This window comes from Bicyclus anynana, chromosome 20 (assembly GCF_947172395.1).
Source record: "Bicyclus anynana chromosome 20, ilBicAnyn1.1, whole genome shotgun sequence".
Classification (NCBI taxonomy): Eukaryota; Metazoa; Arthropoda; class Insecta; order Lepidoptera; family Nymphalidae; genus Bicyclus; species Bicyclus anynana.
Genome location: NC_069102.1, coordinates 9,505,802 through 9,527,355, shown reverse-complemented (window position 1 = coordinate 9,527,355; position 21,554 = coordinate 9,505,802). Strand labels below are relative to the sequence as shown.

At 35.3% G+C, this 21,554-nt stretch overlaps 1 protein-coding gene across 1 annotated transcript in view; it reads right to left on the bottom strand.

Annotated features, from left to right (window-relative positions):
• The window catches only part of LOC112058044 (follistatin-A), a 63,465-nt gene extending 42,369 nt beyond the window's left edge, over window positions 1-21,096 (bottom strand). The window contains exons 1-2 of the mRNA XM_052887950.1: window positions 21,078-21,096; window positions 10,106-10,420 (exon numbers count right to left, since the gene is read on the bottom strand). Of these exons, the coding sequence (XP_052743910.1) occupies window positions 10,106-10,420; window positions 21,078-21,096 (334 nt within the window). The remainder of the gene's footprint in view (window positions 1-10,105; window positions 10,421-21,077) is intronic.
• Between the last annotated feature and the right edge of the window lie 458 nt (window positions 21,097-21,554).

The window sequence follows — 21,554 nt, the reverse complement described above, 5'->3', positions numbered from 1 at the left end:
TTTCTACTATTTTTTGCGCGTTAACGTAACTAAGTCGGGAATGTCCAACATTCAGTTGAGGTAATTATTATCTAAGCTTACTTTTATTATAGGTATGATTCAGCTGCTTAATTTTTAATAGCTTTCAGTTAATGTTATTTCAGTTAAAATCCTACTAATACTTATTATAAACGCGAAAGTTTGTATGGATGTTTGGATGTATGTTTGGATATTTGTTACTCTTTAACGCCGCTACTACTGAAGCGATTTGATATACTTCACCCCGAAACCGTGCAATTACACGTTGTAGAGTCAACCTCTCCTGAGGATGCTCCGGTTTCGGGGTGAAACGTACGTAGAGAGTATTTTGTCGGACCTGGGTGACGTTGTCGCATGGGTTCGTCGGCTTTTCGCGGAGGATAGCAAAATAAATAAATTTATAAATTATTATATAATCATGATGAACTCCCGCAAAGTAACGCCTGCTTCTATCCAAACTAACTTATTTTAGAAATTATCATAAATTTATATTTTGTCCACAACATTGTTATATCATTACATTGCAGAACGCTTTGTAATACATTGACACCACAGTCACAGTTGCACGGCAACCCGGCAGTGCATTCGGGTTGACGCACTAGTGATGTGACTGCGTCAGTATCGATACAATTACGAATTACTACACGCTCTCAGAATCTGGCGGTCTGCTAAAAGCGAAACTTTCTCAACTCCCAGCGTCTACTTCGCAAATTCATGGAATCATTTGTATGTGTTGAACGAGCAGAACGGGCGGGCCATACATAAATCTCGCGAGGCGATTGAATGCAGACGCGTAAGCGTGCCCGTGCGCATAATTCAAAGGGGCGATCACCAGGAATCGCCGTTTGGCATGCAGACGGCTGAGTTCATTCCAAAGCAATAAACCCGTTAGCGGCGACGTAATATGCATATTGTAGTTCACTAAACAACGTATTGGACTCATGTATAAAATAACTCAAAAATTAAGCTTAATTGAACGCAAGCTGTCTCTCAATTAGTGTAGTAGTTTGATTTTTTAAATTGTTTTTTCTCAGAGAACGATGTCTTTTTAGTTGATTTAGGACATCACAAGAGTCTAGTGTAATTTGATTTCATTGGTAATGTACCTTCAGAGTATTAGAACCAAATTTCGTCGACATATGTAATGTTTAAATTCATTAATTGTTGAAATGTCTAAATAGATATTGTTATGTTCGAATTAATAGTTAATAACTATCTTCTTTTAAAGTCAGACAATTACGCAGGTTTCCTAATATCATCTGGTGTAACGTAAAATGTACCTAATTCTTCATAAAATAAAATATATTTAGGTAACAATTTATGAATACTAAACTATTATACATAATTTATTTTAAACCAAAATTTAAAAATATTCTTCAGTAAAATATAGGTAAAGTAAGAGTACTTAAAATTAATGCACAATTTGATCTGCAAATGTCAGACGATATCACAGAATCTATCGATACCGTAGCCAATTTGATTTGTAAATGTCAGACGACATAATCTATCGATACGAGTGACTCATCACTAGCCCGCAGGTGTCTGTTCGTCGCGAAGCCTCGTACCGGTCCCGCCTGCTCTGAGCCCACTCGCTATAAATGTTTATTTACACTTGCAAATAAGATTCGCAGCTCGACCCAGTCAACAGATTCGGCAATCTTTTACTTGAGTAGTCATGTCCTGCTCCAGTAAAATTTGGATGCAGTAGTTTTATGACCTTCCTGTGAGATTGTCCGGGATTACAATTATACAAAACACATTTAAGCAAAAGGACATATCCCAAAATGGGCCTATATTATTTATAATTTATAAGCAGGTCGATAGTATTTTTTAGAAAATAAATTTCAGAATTTTTGGAACACGCAAATAAATATTAATTAGATAAATATTTTTTTGTTTCGCTCCCTCGTCTTTAAATAAAACATAGACAATACAGTAAAATTGTTCAAAACAGCCAATAAAAATTAGTGGAATTGAATTCATATCCGGTTTAACCTGTCAATGTCATGTAATGTTGTCAAATAGCAATATGATACAAGTTAAAAAGAAACATTCAATCGTAGACAAAGAAACATGAAACAAAACAATTCCTTAAATTGCTTTAAAACGCCTTAAACGAACGCGAATACGCGAAGATCACTGACATTCGTTTAATACGTTGTTATTTAGCCTAGTGCTTATTTTATGTATCCTAATGGGACTTTTATTCATACTTTTCAATAATCACTTATAGATAGTAATGTTTTCAATGGTTACAAATTGCTCTACCACTTCATCGGAATGCTTTTCCTACCGAGAAGTGCAAGCAAAAAAACATGTAAGACATTTTATAAGCGGGACAGAAACTAGCAAGAAAAATCATTTAAACGCGAAATGGATTTTTTCATTGGAAACTGCAATTTGCAGTAGGTAATAGTAGTCATTATGCTCGCCTAATGACCGCGCGAAGTTTCCGGCCACTTTTTCCATTCATTTTCTTGTAGAAGCACATACGTCGATGCATCAAGCACACTATGCGACTAATAGACGTGTAATAACAAACATTAAAAGATATTGATGTCTTTATAAATACCGGTGTAATATTATGGCTGTAAAAACCGACACTTAATAGCGCAAATACTGGTATAGGAGCGTTTTATTGGTAGTGTTTTTAACACTCAGAAGGATATTTTAGTTAACTATTAAGGAGTTATGGCGGTATTTATATACATAAACATACTCAGGTATATGTTAAGAGCTTCAGAATGCATTTTTTTGAACCATTCTGTTGAGAAATATAGAAAATTACCGTTTACAAATATATCGAGGCGTTAAAACAGCAATAAATTCGAACGTTACTAAGTCAAATATGCTGTAATTGATGTTTAAGGATAGATAGTTCGAGAGGAATGCTCAGATCAAGGTGTTAACCGCCTTTAATTCAACCGACATCCGGCGTGAACTTATTTAGGTAGATTAATGGGGTAATTATTTCAAACATCGATACTTCAAGGGTTGTGTAACCACACTAGTTTAGAATTTAGTTGCAACAACAGAACCCTACACTGCATGTGCTCTGTATAACATTTGGCCGCTTTTCGCTGAAAACGTTTTCGCTAGCAATTGCTTTCCTCTTTAACTAATCGAAAGTCGTAATTTTACTTGGCAACCTATTTGCAATGTGACAATGTGAATATATTCTACAATTTATTTGTGATCCCAGATGAGGGTAAGTATAATTATATTTCTTATACTGGATCTCCTACTATTAGAGCTTGTGGTCCGGGAAAATACCTATATCTACCAGTGGCGAAGGATGGAATTTTGATGAAGGTAAGCCATCCCAAAGAAAAGGAATTTCAAACAGCGTGATACAAACTCCGGTTTCTCATATAATATCTAGACACAGTACCTACAATGAATATGCATGGATTTTTAAAGGTAACAATAACCTTCTTTGTATTATGATCTCAAATCGTGCCAAGTTTCATTTGAATTCATTCAGTAGTTTCATTGTCAACATAAAACATAAACAGAAAGACAAAAAAAAAAAAAATATATATTTTTGGTTTCAGTATCGATTATATAACGCCCCCCACCTAAAATTTTCAAAATATCATCAATGTACAGAATTTGTACGACAGTGAAGAAGATGTTTTTAAGAAAAAATTCGGAGACGTGATACCATAGTGGATATGACCTCTGCCTTCGATTCGGAGTGCGTAGGTTTGAATCTAGTCCGGGGCGTGCACCTTCCAACATTTCAGTTATGTGCATTTTATGAAATTAAATAACACGTGTCTTAAACGGTAAAGGAAAAACATGGTGAGGAAACCTGTATATCTGAGAATTTTCTTAATTCTCTACGTGTGTGAAGTCTGCCAAATTGGGCCAGCGTGGTGACTAACCTAACCTAACCCAACCCCTTTCATCCTAAGATGAGACTCATGCGCGACAATGAATGATGATGACAGAATTTTACCTGTTACAGTTTTATTGTAAGTAGGCGTAGATAGATAGATATAGATATAGACACGTACGTACGTACAATTTTCATAATGCAACGTAGAGGTCAAACGTAAACGACTGAGTGGACTATCGATCGAATGCACTTTATGGTAATAATAAAATGCATATTAATAACGAATTTATTAAAGAAATATGGAAATATCGACACGAGTCATGGTTTGCGTGCAAAGTAAATCTAAGTTCGTATCGCTTTTTTTAATCAATAGTCGACGGAGTTTAATCCACCACGCTGCTTCGATACGGGTTTGTGGGCGTAGAATGTTTGATTCATCATCATGATTAACAACCCAAATTCGACTAACTGTTGAGCATGGGCATGGGCTTCTCTCAGAATGAGAGGGGTTAGGCCAATAGTCCGCCACGCTGGCCCAATTGGTTAGTTGACATATTTTTTTAATTATCGTTCTACAAGATTAGATTTTTTTACATATTTTTTTCGAGACGTGATTACATGAAAGTTTTAGTTTTTAAATATGACATTTTTGACAATACGAGCCAAAACGCTTGTCAGCCAAGATGGTCAATATTTCAATTGTTTCATGACGTCACTTTAAACAAATCCCTTACAAACGGAGCGTTTGACAAAAATATTAGTTAGCATTTTAACACATCAATTAACATTGTGACGTCACAAAATGGACGATAGCGTTTTTGCTGTTAGGAAAATTGGAAAAATACATAAGTTTTTTATTAAATCCTTAACTTTTATTAATTAATATCGATATATTTCGGACCCTTATTCCACGTAAGTACTAAGCGATATCAATATTGTTTATATTAAATTTGATATGAATCAACTACCCTATTCAGATTGGCTGACTTCACAGATATAGAGAATATATATACACATAGAGAATTAAGAAAATTCTCCGATAAGCAGGTTTCATAGCGATGTTTTTCCTTAACCGTTTAAATATGATATTTAACTTTTTCAAATGTACATAACTGAAAAGTTGCATGCCCGGGGCTGGATTCGAGGTCATATCCACTGGGATATCACAATTCTCAACATACGTAGATAGCTTATGTAAACCTAAGTATGAAAGTTTTTACCTGTGTCTACGTACATACGACATTCTACATTCACTCGTATGGTCTCGATTTCTTCGCTACAAAGTATCAAAGGAAGTATGAGTATAACTCTTGACCCGTTTCACCCTTTGCATAAAGAGCGGCGCAGTTTTAGGTCTCAGTGTATAAGTTTTGAAAAAGTCACTCTTTTTGACTGTCATGAAAAAATAATGCTGTATTTCTCGTTGTGCTGTCTGTTATTTTTTTAACCCCGACGCAAAAAGAGGGATGTCATACAATCGGTTGAGCCATTTAAAAAGTAAGTTAGTTATTTTTTTTTAATTTTTTACTATAAATTTTAAAAATTTGTTTTTTTTTTCTAAAATTATAATTTTTTTTTAATTATAAAAATAATGATATATTTTTTTAAAACTAAAAAAAAATATGGGGGATAAAGTGGGGAAGAATATTTAAATAATATATAGAAATACTCGAGTGGTTTCTTATATGAAAGCACAGTAAATAATTAAGTTTAGATTATGAGTGAACTAATTAATGCATTGAGTAAGTAATAGCAAAAATATGATGGTGAAGTAATATAGGTTTATTTAGGCTAAGAAATAATGTTCAAATGTTAGTAATTAAGTCATTTATAACTATAAATACATGTCTTTAAACCTAATAATTTAAGCTAAGAAATAATGTGCATAGGTTAGCAATTAAATCATTTATAAGAATAAGTATCTTTAAACCTAATTAGTTTTTTGACGGCCTCCGTGGCGCAGTGGCATGCGCGGTGAATTTACAAAATGGAGGTCCTGGGTTCGATTCCTGGCTGGGTCGATTGGGGTTTTCTTCATTGGTCCAGGTCTGGCTTGTGCGAGGCTTCAGCCGAGGCTAGTTACCACCCTACCGGCAAAGACGTCCCGCCAAGCGATTTAGCGTTCCGGTACGATGTCGTGTAGATACCAAAAGGAGTGTGGATTTTCATCCTCCTCTTAATAAGTTTGCCCGCTACTATCTGGAATTGCATCATCACTTACCATCAGGTGAGATTGTAGTCAAGGGCTAACTTATAAAGAATAAAAAAAAAGTAAGTCTGGTAATCGCAGTCAAAAATGATCGATATTCATGACATATTTGACTTTTTTTTTAATCCTTACATAATTTTTTTTTTATATTTTACGAGTTATCTTAATACATTATAATCTGTCAAGGAAAAAAGTCTCGAGCTTGATTTGCGATTATAATAAAAATGTTCACTGAATACAATACTCACGATTATATTTTTTTTTTATATCTCCGGCCATTGATCTTACAATATCGAGAGAATAATCCGGCATAATGATAGAATATTTTTTTTTATTCCACGTGTTCGCTGAATCGAAACCGGAAAGTAGTAAGTTCATACTGTAAAGTTAAATGTTAATAATATTTCATTCAATTTACCGATTGGCCAAAACACATTTATACATTTATTTTTAAATGTTTTTTTTTATTATTGAGATCAGATCTTAGATCTGTCATAAAATTTTAGATATTTTATTAAAAAAAAAAAACTCCAGGTTTAATATTGCACATAAAAATTAATTAATTGCATTATACTTAAGGGAAATGGTCCAAAATTGTATCAGTTAATATTTAGGTAGGGTTTGATTGACTATCGTTAAAATGTAATGATTAATGAGAATGAAAGCTTACACTAAATATTCGCAGACAAACTCGGAGGCGTCGACTAGATGTTAATAAGAAGTCTACGACCGTTCTATAAGGAAAAACTATGTTTTTTAAAACAGAGCAATGACAATAAATTATCCACTCGTGTGTGTTTAAAACAATGAACGTTTAACGACGCGTCTTAAAGACTAATACGGGTGTTAATTATATCGTTTTATGACTGTACCGTAAGGTTGTTTATTCAAAAAGTTAGTAGAATAAATTGTATCCGACCGCTTGCCGGGCGTTGCTATTTATAGTTTGTTTACCAAGTTGTTTGGTGACAGTTTAAATCAGGTGAACTGGATTTATTAAGAAACTAGCGGACGCTCGCGATTTCGCTCGCCCTTCAAAAATTAGTATTAATTATATTTCTTTTAAACTTAATGTCATTAAATTTTAATTTAATTAATTAAACAATAAACATTTGTATACCTATTAATGGTGAAACATTGTTACCTAATACATAAGAACATCTTTGTATAACTAAATGTAATGTTTCTTGCAAATAAATGATTCTTTTTCTTCTTATTCTTATTCTTAGATCTCTTTAATCCAGCCCTTATAGTAGTATCGCTGTAAAAATGGAATAACTTCTCCCGTTTTCCCAACATTTCCCTTCACTGCTCTGCTCCTATTGAACGTAGCGTGATGAAAAGTATACTATAACCTGTCCTGTCGAGTAGTTTTTGATTCTATAACGAACATACAGACAGACAGACAAAAATTTTACTGATTGCATTTTTGGCATCAGTATCGATCACTAATCACCCCCTGAAAGTTATTTTGGAAATATATTTCATGTACAGAATTGACCTCTCTACAGATTTATTATAAGTATTAAGTATAGATTAAATAACTAAAACAGTGAAGGAAAACATCGTGGAAATCTGCATACCAGAGAATTTTCTTAACTCTCTGTGTGTGTGAAGTCTGCCAATCCGCATTGGGCTAGCGTGGTGGACTATTGGCCTAACCACTTTCATTCTGAGAGGAAACTCGAGCTCAGCAGTGAGCCGAACATGGATTGATAAAGAACTGGATTTACACAGTTTAGTGAAACTTTGGAGAAAATCAACACTGATTTTGTTATTCAATTACGAGTTAGCCCTTGACTCTCAAGATTAGAGATGGGACATCACTCACCTGACGTTAAGTGACGCTACGAGAGGAATTGATGAAAGACCTGGGACAAGAGCTGATAGTAGACACTCTAATTAATGATAAATAATAATAAAAAATGCATAGCTAAGAACTTTTTGACGTGTCTGTGGCACCATACTCCCGAACGGATAAAGCGATTTAGATTTTTTTTTTTTGTATTCATAGGTGACTTATAGGCGAGTTCTTAGACATGTGTGATGCAAATGGGTTGAGTCGTTTAAAAGTTCTGGGGGTTGAAAGTAGGGAAGAATAACCGAATGTCTGCAAATATACTCGAGTGGGGTCTCAAATGAAAGCGCACTGAAAGAGAATAATGATGACTTGATCGAGAGTGTAATTAATAATTTCATGACCTTCGGCTTTTCTACGCTCCTTGTAAACAATCATTCTGGATGTAATCTTTATTCTTTTTTTTGTACCTTTTGCCGTGGAGACTCTTGGGCCATGGAGTCGCAGTGTCAAAAAATTTTACCGAATTATTTTACCGCGGCTAGTTGCCTCGACTGGTGACAGAAGGGCTGGCTCATTTTTTGCGCAACGGATCAGCCTGGCTGTCCAGCGCGGAAATGCAGCCAGTATTCTTGCTACCATTCCACGTGGGCATGATTTGTATAGTTATTAGGATAAGTTAGCTAAAGTTCCTTATTGTATTCTTTCTCAATAAAAAAAAATCTTTATTCTGTGCCTCATCGATAAAATATGAAACACTTTACTCTTATCAATGGTAGGTACGTACTTTCAAATCGTGCCGCGTTGATATTACGAAACGGGAGCCGCTTACCGGTCGAGTGACTCCCGAATTATCACATTTGCTTGCGACCGATTTAATTTTAATTAATTATCCTTACTGAGAAACCCGACACTGATAACTTTGGAGTGAGCACTTCGTATAAATTTCTCTAAAAAGTACGTAGCCTTAAGTACGTATAACTTGCGCGTTTTTCACAGGTTTTCATTAAAAAAAAGAAGTTAAGGAGAAGATGATTAATTTAAATTACCTAATTTTATTTTAATCCCAACACTGATCACTTTATGATGGAAAAAAACTTCGTAACTAAAAATTTCCTGTAAAATCTATATTTTAATTTTAATTATTTTTCCTTACCGAAAAACCCGACACTGATAACTTTGGAGTGGGCACTTCGTATTAATTTCTCTTAAAATTACGTAGTTACAACTTAAGTGATTTTCACAGGTCTTCGTTAATAAAATAAAAGTTAAAGGGAAGATGATAAATTAAAATTACCTTACTTAATTTTATTTTCCCAACACTTGGTCACTTTATAATGGAAATAAATAAAATTCGTAAGTAAAAATTTCCCGTAAAAATCTATATGCGGATAATTGGAGTTTTTCATTGATTTTCATTAACCAATTTGTGTATCACAATAACAAAATAACAAGTTAAAATAGAAACATTAATGTAAAGAGTAGAAATACAGACGACGGTAAATCGCATTTGTAATGTTTTTTATGAGTCAAAAAAAAAAATTAAAGCTAAGACAATTAAATAAATTACCTAATATTATCTTTACCGGGAATCCCAACACTGATAACTTTATAGCGGAACAAATAAACTTCGTAAGTATAATTTTCTCCGGAGAACCGGAGATTTCCACTAGATTTTCATTTATTAATTATTTTCACTTTTTGTACACTACAATAACAAATAAAATAGAAACGTTTAAGTAGAGAGTAGAAATACAAAAGGCGGCAAATCGCTAGTTTGTTTGTAATGTATTTTTCTTTTAAAAAATATTCGTGCGGACTTTTCAACTGGATTTTTATTTATTTTAACACATTATTTGTTAACCACAATACCAAAATAACAAGTATTGATAGATACAATTTTGTAGAAAATAAAAATAAAAAAGGCGGTAAATCGCTTTTTAATGTGTTTTACAGTTAACATATTTGGTTTTCTTTTATTTGTACGTTCATAAAAAATAACGAGTAGAATTTATATAGAGAGTAAAAAAGATATTTATTATATACAGTTTCTCTATTTTTTTTCGTAAAAAATATTCGTGCGGATAACTGGAGTTTTCCATTTATTTATTAACACTTTATGTACACCACAATAACATTTATGTAAATTGAAAAATACAAAAGGCGGCAAATCGCATATTTTTAAGAGATTTTCGTATTAAAAACAATTGTAACGGGGAAGAATAAAAAAAAAGCTCACCTGCTGCCGGGCGCACGAGCGCGAGCGGCAGCACTAGCGGCAGCACGAGCAGCGGCAGCGGCAGCCGCATGCTCGGGCTAGCGTCGCATGGCGGCGCGTGCGGCGCTCTGCGCTGCGGCACGGAACTGCTGGCAGTCGCACGTGCCACGCGGGTCCCCGCGCCACGCATCCGCCGCCGCCGCACCAGCGGTGTGGCGCTAGCGGAGAGTCGGCTCGGACTGCCGATGCCGACAGACAGTGCCGCTGCCGCCCGCCGGCCGCCGCGGCGCCGCGTCACGAGGAATGCGCTCACCAGCTGAGTCGTCTCTGAGTCGGCTCATGGAGATATACCCTCAGACCAATTATTATATAGGACCTGCCTCGCTAGACGTTACTTTTCTGCCAAAGTATATGATTAACGATCTAATGCGATTATAAAAACTGTCTCTATAGTATCGATGTTAAATAGTTGTAATCGTGTTGGTCGGTCAAAGAGCTCCGTAAAAATACCTTTTTGTATAATTGAATTGTGTTAAAAACGGGCAAAAACTTCTATTTTAGTATAAGATATATACCAAATCTAAGCTCGTTTTCTTTAGAAAATGACAGACAATTTTGTTCGTGACTATGAGTACGATACAGCTCCTTCTATAATTGGTCTGAGGATATACCACGCTAATTCACACTTCAGCAGGCTAATTCACTATCTTTGACGTATGCTAGTTGACATTAACGAATTTGAGATTCTATGTAAAAATATCTTCCATTGCTTTCTGGTGGATATAACACAGTAGGTAAATTGATTTGATGTTTATTTTAATAGGTTGATAATAAAGACCAAAATAATGAAAGCAACTGATGCTAACTTTCAGATGTACAGATTACCTCGTAAGCTTAAGTATTCTCGGCCGTCTCTGAGTCGGTCTCATGGAGACTATAGTAGGGGAGTCGAAGAGGGACTTTTTGTAGTTACTCGAGCGCGGCAGATAAACATAAGGGACTAATTTAGTTAAAACTTAAAACTAAATAAATAAAATTGTCTGCTATCAAAAATCATATCAAACAATAAAAAACAACCCAAAATATAAATAATATTATACTAAAATTTAATAAGTAAATTCTATTTAGAAATTCTATAGTTTTATTTGCTTTTATTAATTACCTACCTTTGATAATCATAACTATTCCAAATCACAGCAATAATGAGTATGAAAACTATAAACTAAAAAAAATTATAAACGTATAAAAATCTTAGTAAAAAAATTCTGATTTCACGATAAATATTTAAAGCCTTTTGATTATACAAAACAATAAAGAAATATCGATTGAACTTTATAATAAACATAACAACAAGTAATCCAAAGCTAAATAATTATATAATTTACAAAAACTAACCTATCAATTATGGTGATACATAGATAAGTAAAATTAATAAATAATTTATTTAAATAATATATAGAAAAAACATAAGAACAATGATGTTTAGTCTATACTTATACTTTCTTAAAGAAATTTGTGGTATTGTGAGGTAATCTCTAGATCTACTAAACCGATTTTGATATTGTTTTTATCACTAGAAAGCTACGTTATTTATAAGTATCATAGGCGATTTTATATTTTATTCTCACTGGTACAGGAACATCGCAGAAAAATTAATAAATGAAAGAGAGAAAAAATAATGATTTAACTCATAAAATCAAAATCAGTTTATCGTGAGATATCCGTAAAGTGAGCCGCTCATCGTATCACTAAATTAAAAGATGGATCATTGAACTGGACGCAAGTAAAGCGTTGAAGTCTTTTCAAGGGCGCTTATTTGACGGCACTGGCAAAAAATCGCGTTACTTGTACACCAGCCACTTGGCAACAGGATATTTTTGAGTTTTACGATATTGTAGGCCCAATACCGGTACCGGATCCGCTTTATGGCTTTCTTTATAATAACAAGTATTTTTGTACTTAATTATACATTATGATGAATAATAATTGAGATGATGTCCCGGTATATATCACTGTTATAATATGTTTGACTAACAGTCATATTTTTGGAAATAAGCGCTTCTATAATGGGTCTATGAGTAGGTTGATTTCATTGATGATGATATAGTTTTTTTTTCATCTCTTTCTCTCTCTCTCTCTCCCTGTTATATTATAGCCAGTATAGAGTTAACTCCACTGTAAATATTTTGATGTGATTGAAAACCAGAGCTCACTAACTTTGATATATTATGTTAGTTGACATAATAGGAAATTGAGATTCTATGTAACAATCGTCATCCGGTGCCCACTGACAACCCGTGGATATCATACAGTATGAAGTTAATTAACAGTTGATTTAATGTTAATTTTAATAGGTTGTTAATAAAGACCAAATTAGTGAAAAGGCCTGTTGTACTGAATGATTGTCATCTATTATCTGAAGTATCATCAATTTAATTAATTAATCTTACAAATGTGTGAAGTCTGTCAATCCGCATTGAGCCAGCGTGTTGGACTATTGGCCTCTCATTCTGTGAGGAGACTCGTGCTCAGCAGTGAGCCGAATATACGGGTTGATAACCAATCTTACTAATAAATACCTACCTCGTTGGTATGTTACTACCTTAACTTGGACGATGAGGTAACTAGACAAATCTATGGACAAAAAACTTGGAGTCTTAAGGCGCCGCAGATGGCAATATGATTCAATTATAAACCGCTCTAGGCTTAAGTAGGCATTCTTCATTTTTTGTGGTGTGACATAACTAAGCTGACAGTTACTAAGCGTGCAAGGTCGTTAATGGTTTTTTTGGCGTTTATTCCGATCAATTTCATATAGACCATGTTACGTAAATTGGATGGGTGGGTGGATTATAGTCAAACTACTCGTATGCGTTAACGATAAAAAAGAGGGATATTCGTGTTTAGTCATTGAAGCGAAGAAGAGGTCTACGAAATAGTTACATTCATAAAGCGCATCAGGGTTATTTTTTTTTCATTCTTTATTTATTTATTTATTTATTTATTATATATCCTTAGTATGCTTACAGCTAAGCCAAAACGCATACAAAGTACAGACTTACAATATAACAATATAACAGATAAACAAATTACAATATAATCACTATACAATACAAACACATAAATTGCATATTTCTATAAATTTAAAATTAAAATTCACAGCTGTTTACAATATCAATAAATACATGAAGTTTTATATCAAAAATATCTAGATCTTGGCGCTGAGCAATCAACGAATTGAGCATCGACAGTACCCGATTAGTTGGGGCATTTCGAGCATATTGCGTACGGAACGACTTGATAGCGAAAAAAGGTCGCTTACGACACGACCGAAGCAACTTGCCTGGTTCTCGAACCGACAAGGCACATGGCGACAGTGCGTCCGAGTTATCCACTTTATTGTGTATTAGCAGGAAGTAATGGATGAGAATAGCTCTCTTTCGCCTTAACTCCAGAGTGTCTAGCCCCTTTATAAGTTAGCCATTGACTACAATCTCACCTGATGGTAAGTGTTGATGCAGTCTAAGATGGAAGCAGGCTAACTTGTTAGGAGGAGGAAGAAAAACCACACCCCTTTCGGTTTCTAAACGGCATCGTACCGGAATGTTAAATCGCTTGGCGTACCGCCTAGGTAGGTCTTTGCCGGTAGGGTGGTAACTAGCCACGGCCGAAGCCTCCTTGTTTTCTATAAAATTAAAGGCTACATTAGTACAAATTATAATACAATATAAAACTTACTTGTAACTGGGAAGGTCAAAAAGATTCTTTCCAGGCGTCATACGGAATATATACGAGTAGGTACTATTTTCTATTTTTATCTCACTGACTAATCTAATAATTTTCTAAATATCCTAAAATTTTTCTACGGAACCCTAGAAATTATTCCATAGGAGAAATATTTCTAATTGTTTCTTTAATAGATTACCGTCTAATAAATAATATTATACAGTTTTTAAACCGTAAAAAAATACAGTTGGCCTTACAAAATATATTGTGCGTGACTTTCTATGGAAATTTCCTTAAGGTTTTTTCATAACAATACTACGATTTTTTTTGTGGAATATTCTGAAATGTTTAATTAGTATAATACCAGCCGTAGGGATATATAAATATATAGAATACATTTATGGGTATTCAGTACTAGTGATGTATTGATGATATTGATAATAATAGTGGTCAACTATTGGATCAACTATTATAAATTTTAATAGTGTTTTGTATTATATTTTATATTTTGTAACATTGTTAAAAATTAAAAAAAGGATAAATAAATGACAGAAGTAACATGATATGATCATAATGTTTCTTTCTAATCGCGGCCAAAATTACTCACAAGAACTTTTGTTTGATAAAACATACGGAGAATAAATTATTTAGTGCCGGCGCCTTCACACGACTCAATTAGTCACCCATATCATAAAATATTATATTGAAATGTTAATTATATTCAACATTTTACCTCTTGTTTTATATTTATCGTGGTTTGCAATAAATTTATTTAATTAATTCAATTAAAATAATAAAAATGAAATATTATTTATCTACATATAAACAAGTGAGCGTAAATCCGTCGGACCTACGGCTGAATACTAGATAGCCGTCTGAGGACTTGCATTTAGCTAGATGTCGCTTTTGCATTTGGTTGTGTCAGTAGATCCTTGAATAAAACCAGTCTCTAGGCGCTAGGTTTGATTTTCAATCGATGGACTATTGTTGTACTCTCCTTTGACTACTGTCGCGTACGCACTTGCTTAGTCTGTGGTTGGTTGCGCCAAATGGAATCTCGACTCCGAGCCACGAAACAAGTCCCGTAGAGGCGATGTCTAATGGCTCATTGTCATTTGGTAATGCCGGTTTTATTGTCATTTGTGTAAGGCGCTGCCAAATTTAGTTCAGGTTTTAGCCGCAGGACTTCTTTCGTGGTACGCAGTCTACTCCAAAGCCCTTTACCAAAATATATCCTACTATATTCAGGCACTAATTTATCTGTGGGCAACGCTTCTTTGACAGTTTAGCGTATCTATAAACCATTGAAATCATATATATTTATCAACCGTTTCTGTGACGAACCTAAAAACAGCCGGGAAACCACGAGAATACAAGCAAAAATCGAATTCAAATTAGTGAAGGTTTATTTCCCTTTGCCTTTTAGAATCTTCTAAAATATACAGTCTATCGTCAAATGCTGACCAGTGGTAGCACTCCTCCGAAACGGGTCAACCGATTTAAATATTTTTTTGGGTATATTTAGTGTGTATGAAAATGGGTCAGTAAAGAATTTTTAAGCCCCTACCTCCCATATTTTTTAAACAGAATTTTAGAAATAAATATAAATAGCAAAACTACGTTTGCTGAATCAGCTAGTATTCAATATATAAAAAAAGATCTTCAAAAGTCTTATTAAGATATGAATACAACAATTAAAGTAATAAATACATAATAGAAGAACCAATAAATAATACAGTATACTTGTAACTATTTTGGGCAAGATTGTTGGACCACTTGCGGTATCTATTTTAGATGAATGTCCGGGAAAAGTCCTTACTCGTAAAGACTCATTTTAAATAGTATTTCAAAGTAATAGGTTGATATAGTCGTTTTAAAATTAAAACATCCAAGTTATTTTTTTTAATAAACAAAATCTGTTACCTCATATACCTCCTACAGTAATTAATTACGTATAGTAGGAAGTAGGAAGAGGGGCAGATAAACATTCAGCTTTGATAAAACCCCGATCGTCTGGTTTTCATAGGCTCTCAATCTATCAAGGAGTGAATTCGAAAATTTGACATTTAAAGTGTGAGTTGTGTTTTTTTTATCAAAAAATCCAAGAGATCCATAGGGCAGTCAAAAACTCGAAGCGCATGTAAAATAAAGTAAAACCATCGGTGAGCGTGTCATTTATTATTGTCAAATTAAATTGGCACAAAAAAGCATCCGAGATCGTGAGCGTCGCGTCCTCATTCACGTAAATGTCATTTTTTATCTAAACTCAAAGAATCTAAGATATTTAAACATTTTTTTAGGTGACAGATAGATCATAGACACGAGTAATCAACATTTTCAGCCTTTTTTTAATTTTAGTTTTTAAGCCCTATATTTTATGTTCTTTTAAGATAAAAATAATTTGTTCTGCTTAGTTGACACTCGGAATAAAGGCCCAGCCTCCATACAAAATAGGGACATGTCCTTTGGCGAGGGAGTTAGATTATAATTAGTAGATGTATCCGCTAAGAATGGATGTTGGATTAAAGAGGTCTAAGGGTGTCCGCTACGGCTAGTACATAATAATAACCTAACCAAAGTGCAACATAAACCACTATACGATTACAGTATCACTATACGATTACAGTATCAGTGCTTACCAACACCAGGCTAACAGTTTTTGCTGATCTTGGATGAAAAAAAGTTCAATATTTCATAGCTCGCCCTAGCCTACACCTACAAGTGGTATTCAAAGTCTTTAATTTTAGTTCCTTAGATTTCTGTGCGGAATATTGCAATTAAAATCTATTTAAAAATGGAAACGCATAGATTTTAAAAATATAAATAAAACAAAAATAGCCTTTAACCACTGACTGTTTATTAGGTACATATATTTTACTTAATACTACCTACATAATTTATTAAACTACAAAAGTCAGGTTTGGTTTCGACATAGGCCACTCTGCTTGGTCTCTAGCATTTCCTCGCAATCTTTTTGGCAGGTTACGCGTAAATACGATGTTAAAAGCATAATGTCCGGTCTAACGTTAGGATATATCTCTCAGCAAAGAATACAACAAAAGTGCAGACGCCGCGGAATGCATGCATGGGATTACATCAACGGGCTCATGTCGATGAATGTCTCAATTTATCACGAACTGCCTCGCTGGTTCAGTGGTTAGCCTGTGGTTTCGGATCACGAGGTCCTGGGTTCGAATCCTGGGTCGGGCATTATGAGAGTCCTGGATTAGCCTGTAAGCTATTTAAGCATTGTGACATTCAATTTCATCGGGAGAAAACAAACGTCTCAACGCACACGGATGTTTAAGCAATTTCAAATTCCGCGCTTTTTTTTTAATTCTTTGTAGTTTACTTATGGATATTACTTAGTTTACATGGCCCATAGGGGAAGATTGGTTTAAGAATTAAGTATCCTTAATCTGGCACCGATGAGGTATTGAATTTTCAATTCTCGCCCGAAGTAGCGATATTGGTGATGTTACACCCTTGTTCATTGGAGACCACCTTAGTCAGTCCCGGTCACTATCATTAAAATCTCTGATAGTGGTCGTTAATGAATTTAACATTATCACTCTAAGCTGAGTTAGTGTGGTTTAAGCTCCATATCCTCTTTCCTATCTAATAATTATCCGTTATATTATCAAAGTACCCAACGAAATCGATTGTCTTTTATTTTAATCCATAATCTATACTAATATTATAAAGAGGTAAAGTTTGTAAGTTTGTAAGTTTGTCACATTTTTTAAATGGGGTAATCTTCGGAACTACTGGTCCGATTTTAAAAATTCTTTCACCAGTAGAATGCTAAATTATCGGGGAGTGCTATAGGCTATATTTTATATTGGTATCATATATATTAGCCGAGTTGTCACAGTTTTTGTCATACAGGTCGGACTGAAAATCCCCTTAAACAGACTTATTTGCATGCGCTGCCTTAATTATTGTGTAAAATTGAAATTAATGTATGGAGACTTTATGTATCTTTAAAAGTTCTACAAAAAAGTCCGGGACACCATATATCTATCTTCTATATATTAGCAGATATAGTACCTTTTGTGTTTTAAAAATTATTAATTTTATATACTTAGGTTTACGTCATTATATATAGAACTAAACTTTAATCCTTATTAAAATAAATTATTTAATAATCACAAGAATATTATGGAGATAAGATTTGCCCTTTACAGTATGTTAATTACTTAAATAGTTTCGGAGATAATACAAAATTTCTAAAAGACGCAGAAATTCCGCTATATGACGCCCGGCGCTTTCATTTACGTAGTTCCCGTTCCCGTGTAAATATGGGGATCAAACATAGCCTATGACACTCGCAAATAACGTAGCTATTCTATTCTATTGGTAAAACAATTTTCCAAATCGGTCCAGTAGATCCAGAGATTACCTCCTACAACCACACGAACTTTACCTCTTTATATTATTAGCATAGAAGTTTCTATTTCTCTTGGTCATACCACCACTCTCGAAGGACTGGACCGATTTTGCTAAGGGTAGGAGTAAGATAGAGAAGTTACAGGGTAGGGTAGGGTACGGGTAGGGAAGCGTAGGGGTAGTGTAGGGGTAGGGTAGGTTTAGGGTCGGGTTTAGGGTAGTGGTAGGGTAGGGGTAGAGGTAGGGTAGTCGTAGGGTAGAGGTACGGGTAGAATAGGGAAGTGGTAGGGTAGGGGTAGGATAGGCGTGAGATAGGGGTACGGGTGGGATAGGGGTAGGAAAGGGATAGGGTACGGGAAGGGTAGGGGTAGGATGGGGGTAGGGTGTAGGTAAGGTAGGGGTAGGGTAGGGGTAGGTTTGGGGTAGGGTAGGGATAGGGTGGGGGTAGGGGTAGGGTAGATGTAGGTGTCGGGTAGGGTAGGGTAGGGGTAGTGGTAGGGTAGGGGTAGGGTAGGGTAGGGGTATTAGTAAAGTTGACATCGAAATTTACGCGGACGAAGTCGCGGGCGTCCGCTAGTAATATTATAAAGAGGTAAAGTTTGTGATCTTGTAGAGGGGTAAACTCTAGATCTACCGAACCGATTTTGAAAATTCATTTACCACTAGAAAGCCACGTTATTTATTTATTTTTTTTATTTATTTAAATATAAATATACATTTTTTACTAAACTTAATATAACTTATCAGTGTGACATAAACTCAATATTGAGTTTTTCTGCACACTGCAATCGTCGTCAGCACTTGGAGTTCACAATTAACAAGCAAACATATAAAACAACAACATACACAACACATAAAATATAATACAATAATAATAACTTATAATATAATACAAAACGCACACATACCCGAAGAAACACATTAAATTTATCAAGTGAGGGTATGTGCGCGAATTGGATAAATACCACATATTATACAGGTTGCTCCGATTCTTTTTATTTATGAGTGTCATAGGCTATATTTCATCCACGTATTCTCACAGGAACGGGAACTACGCGGGTAAAACCGCGGGGTGTCGCTTGTTACTCATATTTTTACTTGCAGCAACCTAGGGTCATCCCAATTACACTCAGACGTTTGTTGAACAAACAGTCGATTCAGAGAACTCGAATGCGTTGTGACGCTGTTTATTCCACTCCTACGCAGGTTTAGTTTTTTGTCCGAGAACAAATACTAGATCATTTTACTTGATTGTACAATACATTGTTGTGTTTTTAGTAATACTAGCGGATGCCCGCGACATCGTTCGATCTCTTCATCCGCAGTGGCGTGCACTTCATAGACGCAAAAACGCACTGCCTACCCTGAGGACTCATTTCCCTGGAACCTGTATTGGTGACGTTCTATTTTGTACGTACGTTGCCTACCCTAGTTACATATCTTGTGCACGCCACTGTTTGTCCGATACTTTTCAAAATACATTAAATTATCATCATCATCATTATCATCATTATCATTATCAACTGTGGCACACTGCTGAGCCACTACGCTGGCCCAATGCGGATCGGCAGACTTCACACGCAGAGAATTAAGAAAATTCTCACGTATACGGGTTTCCTCACGATGTTTTTCCCTTCATTGAGACACGTGATATTTAATTTCTTAAAATGCACATACACGTATCTGAACCCGGACCAGATTCGACCCTACACATTCCAGAATCGAAGGTAGAGGTCATATCCATTGGGCTATCACGGTTCTTAAAGCGATAGTCATTAATTGTTGTTTTAAATACTTTTAAACTATCATCTCTTTATTCAAGCCTTTAGAGTATGCGATATGTAATTTGGTGGTTACAAATGGTTCTGGATCTCAGATTCTGGAAAAGTTAGGAGCCTAATATTTGGGTAAATGATATTTCAAAGTGTTAGCTTCGTTATGACTATACAAAATACACAATTTGTAAAACATCATTGAGAGGTGGTGGTTCGATCCCCGCCCTTTGTACTATTGTCGTACCCACTCCTAACAGTCTTTTTCGATTAGTTGGACACGAACGAAAATATTTAAAATGTAACATAAATTTAGTGTTAAGAATAACAAAAAAAATGTACAACTTAGGTACACCAAAATAAACATACGTCGTAGACTTGTAGTTTTTTGTAATAGCACTACAATCATAATAGCATCTGAGTCGCGAATAACATGTGGTAGAGCCGATAAGTTACACGAGCAGTAGTAGGCTTAAATATACCAATCAAATTGAGAACCTAATCCTTTTTTTTTTTTATTGAGAAAGAATACAATAAGGAACTTAAGCTAACTTATCCTAATAACTATACAAATCATGCCCACGTGGAATGGTGGCAAGAATACTGGCTGCATTTCCACGCTGGACAGCCAAGCTGATCCTTTGCGCAAAAAATGAGCCAGCCCTTCTGTCGCCAGTCGAGGCAACAAGCCGCGGTGAAATGATACGGAAAATTTTTTTGGCACTGCGACTCCATGGCCCAAGGGTCTCCACGGCAAAAGGTACAAATATGTAACTCTCTGTCAGAGAGGCATACTTGAGCCACTTACCGGTTTCAGCTTTTTCTGCTGCGGCTCCCGGTCTTGATTCTGTCTCCCTGATATGACACGGTGCTAATGTGTCGACGCATGTAGCGTCCCACATTAGGGCCCGCCCCATTTCCCAGGGAACCAGCGTCAATCCATCAGGTCTCTTATCATCATCCCGACTGATTCCTAACGGCTCGATTAGCGCAGGAATATTTATGGTGGCAAGAGCCCTTTTTATTATGTCATTAAGAGAGCCATGCCGAAATAGCCTACCGCCACTCCTTTGGCATGAAAGCCCGTGGATTCCAAATTTACTCACCTCTTTCCCACATGGACATTTGTGCTCTAAGCACAATGGTGTACCCAATCTGAGTCCTAGAGCCACACGAAAACTTTCATTGTCTAATAAAGTGCCAAGATTTTAGAAGAAGCCTGGCTCTATCTACAGCACTTGTAAGATTTTGAACTAAATGTTCATGTGTCAGCTGAACCAATGGAGCATCCCAAAGTTTTTGTGTAGTACGTTCCTTTGGGATGTCAACGTTGGGACATCTGACCTTCCAACTCTCTAGAGCCTCTGTGGCATCCTTTTTGAAGTTGGTTACAAATGAGCCTGTAAGTGTCTTTAGTTGTACGGTATTTATTGTCTGTAGTTACATTACATATGTTTGTAAAAGATAGATTGGTAATCTATACCCTTCCCCTGGCCCTTCTTAGAAGAACAATCATTCTGAGCAGGTAGTAGAATTAGTAGAACCAAAGAAACATGGTCTTATAAAGGAGCTCGTAAAATACC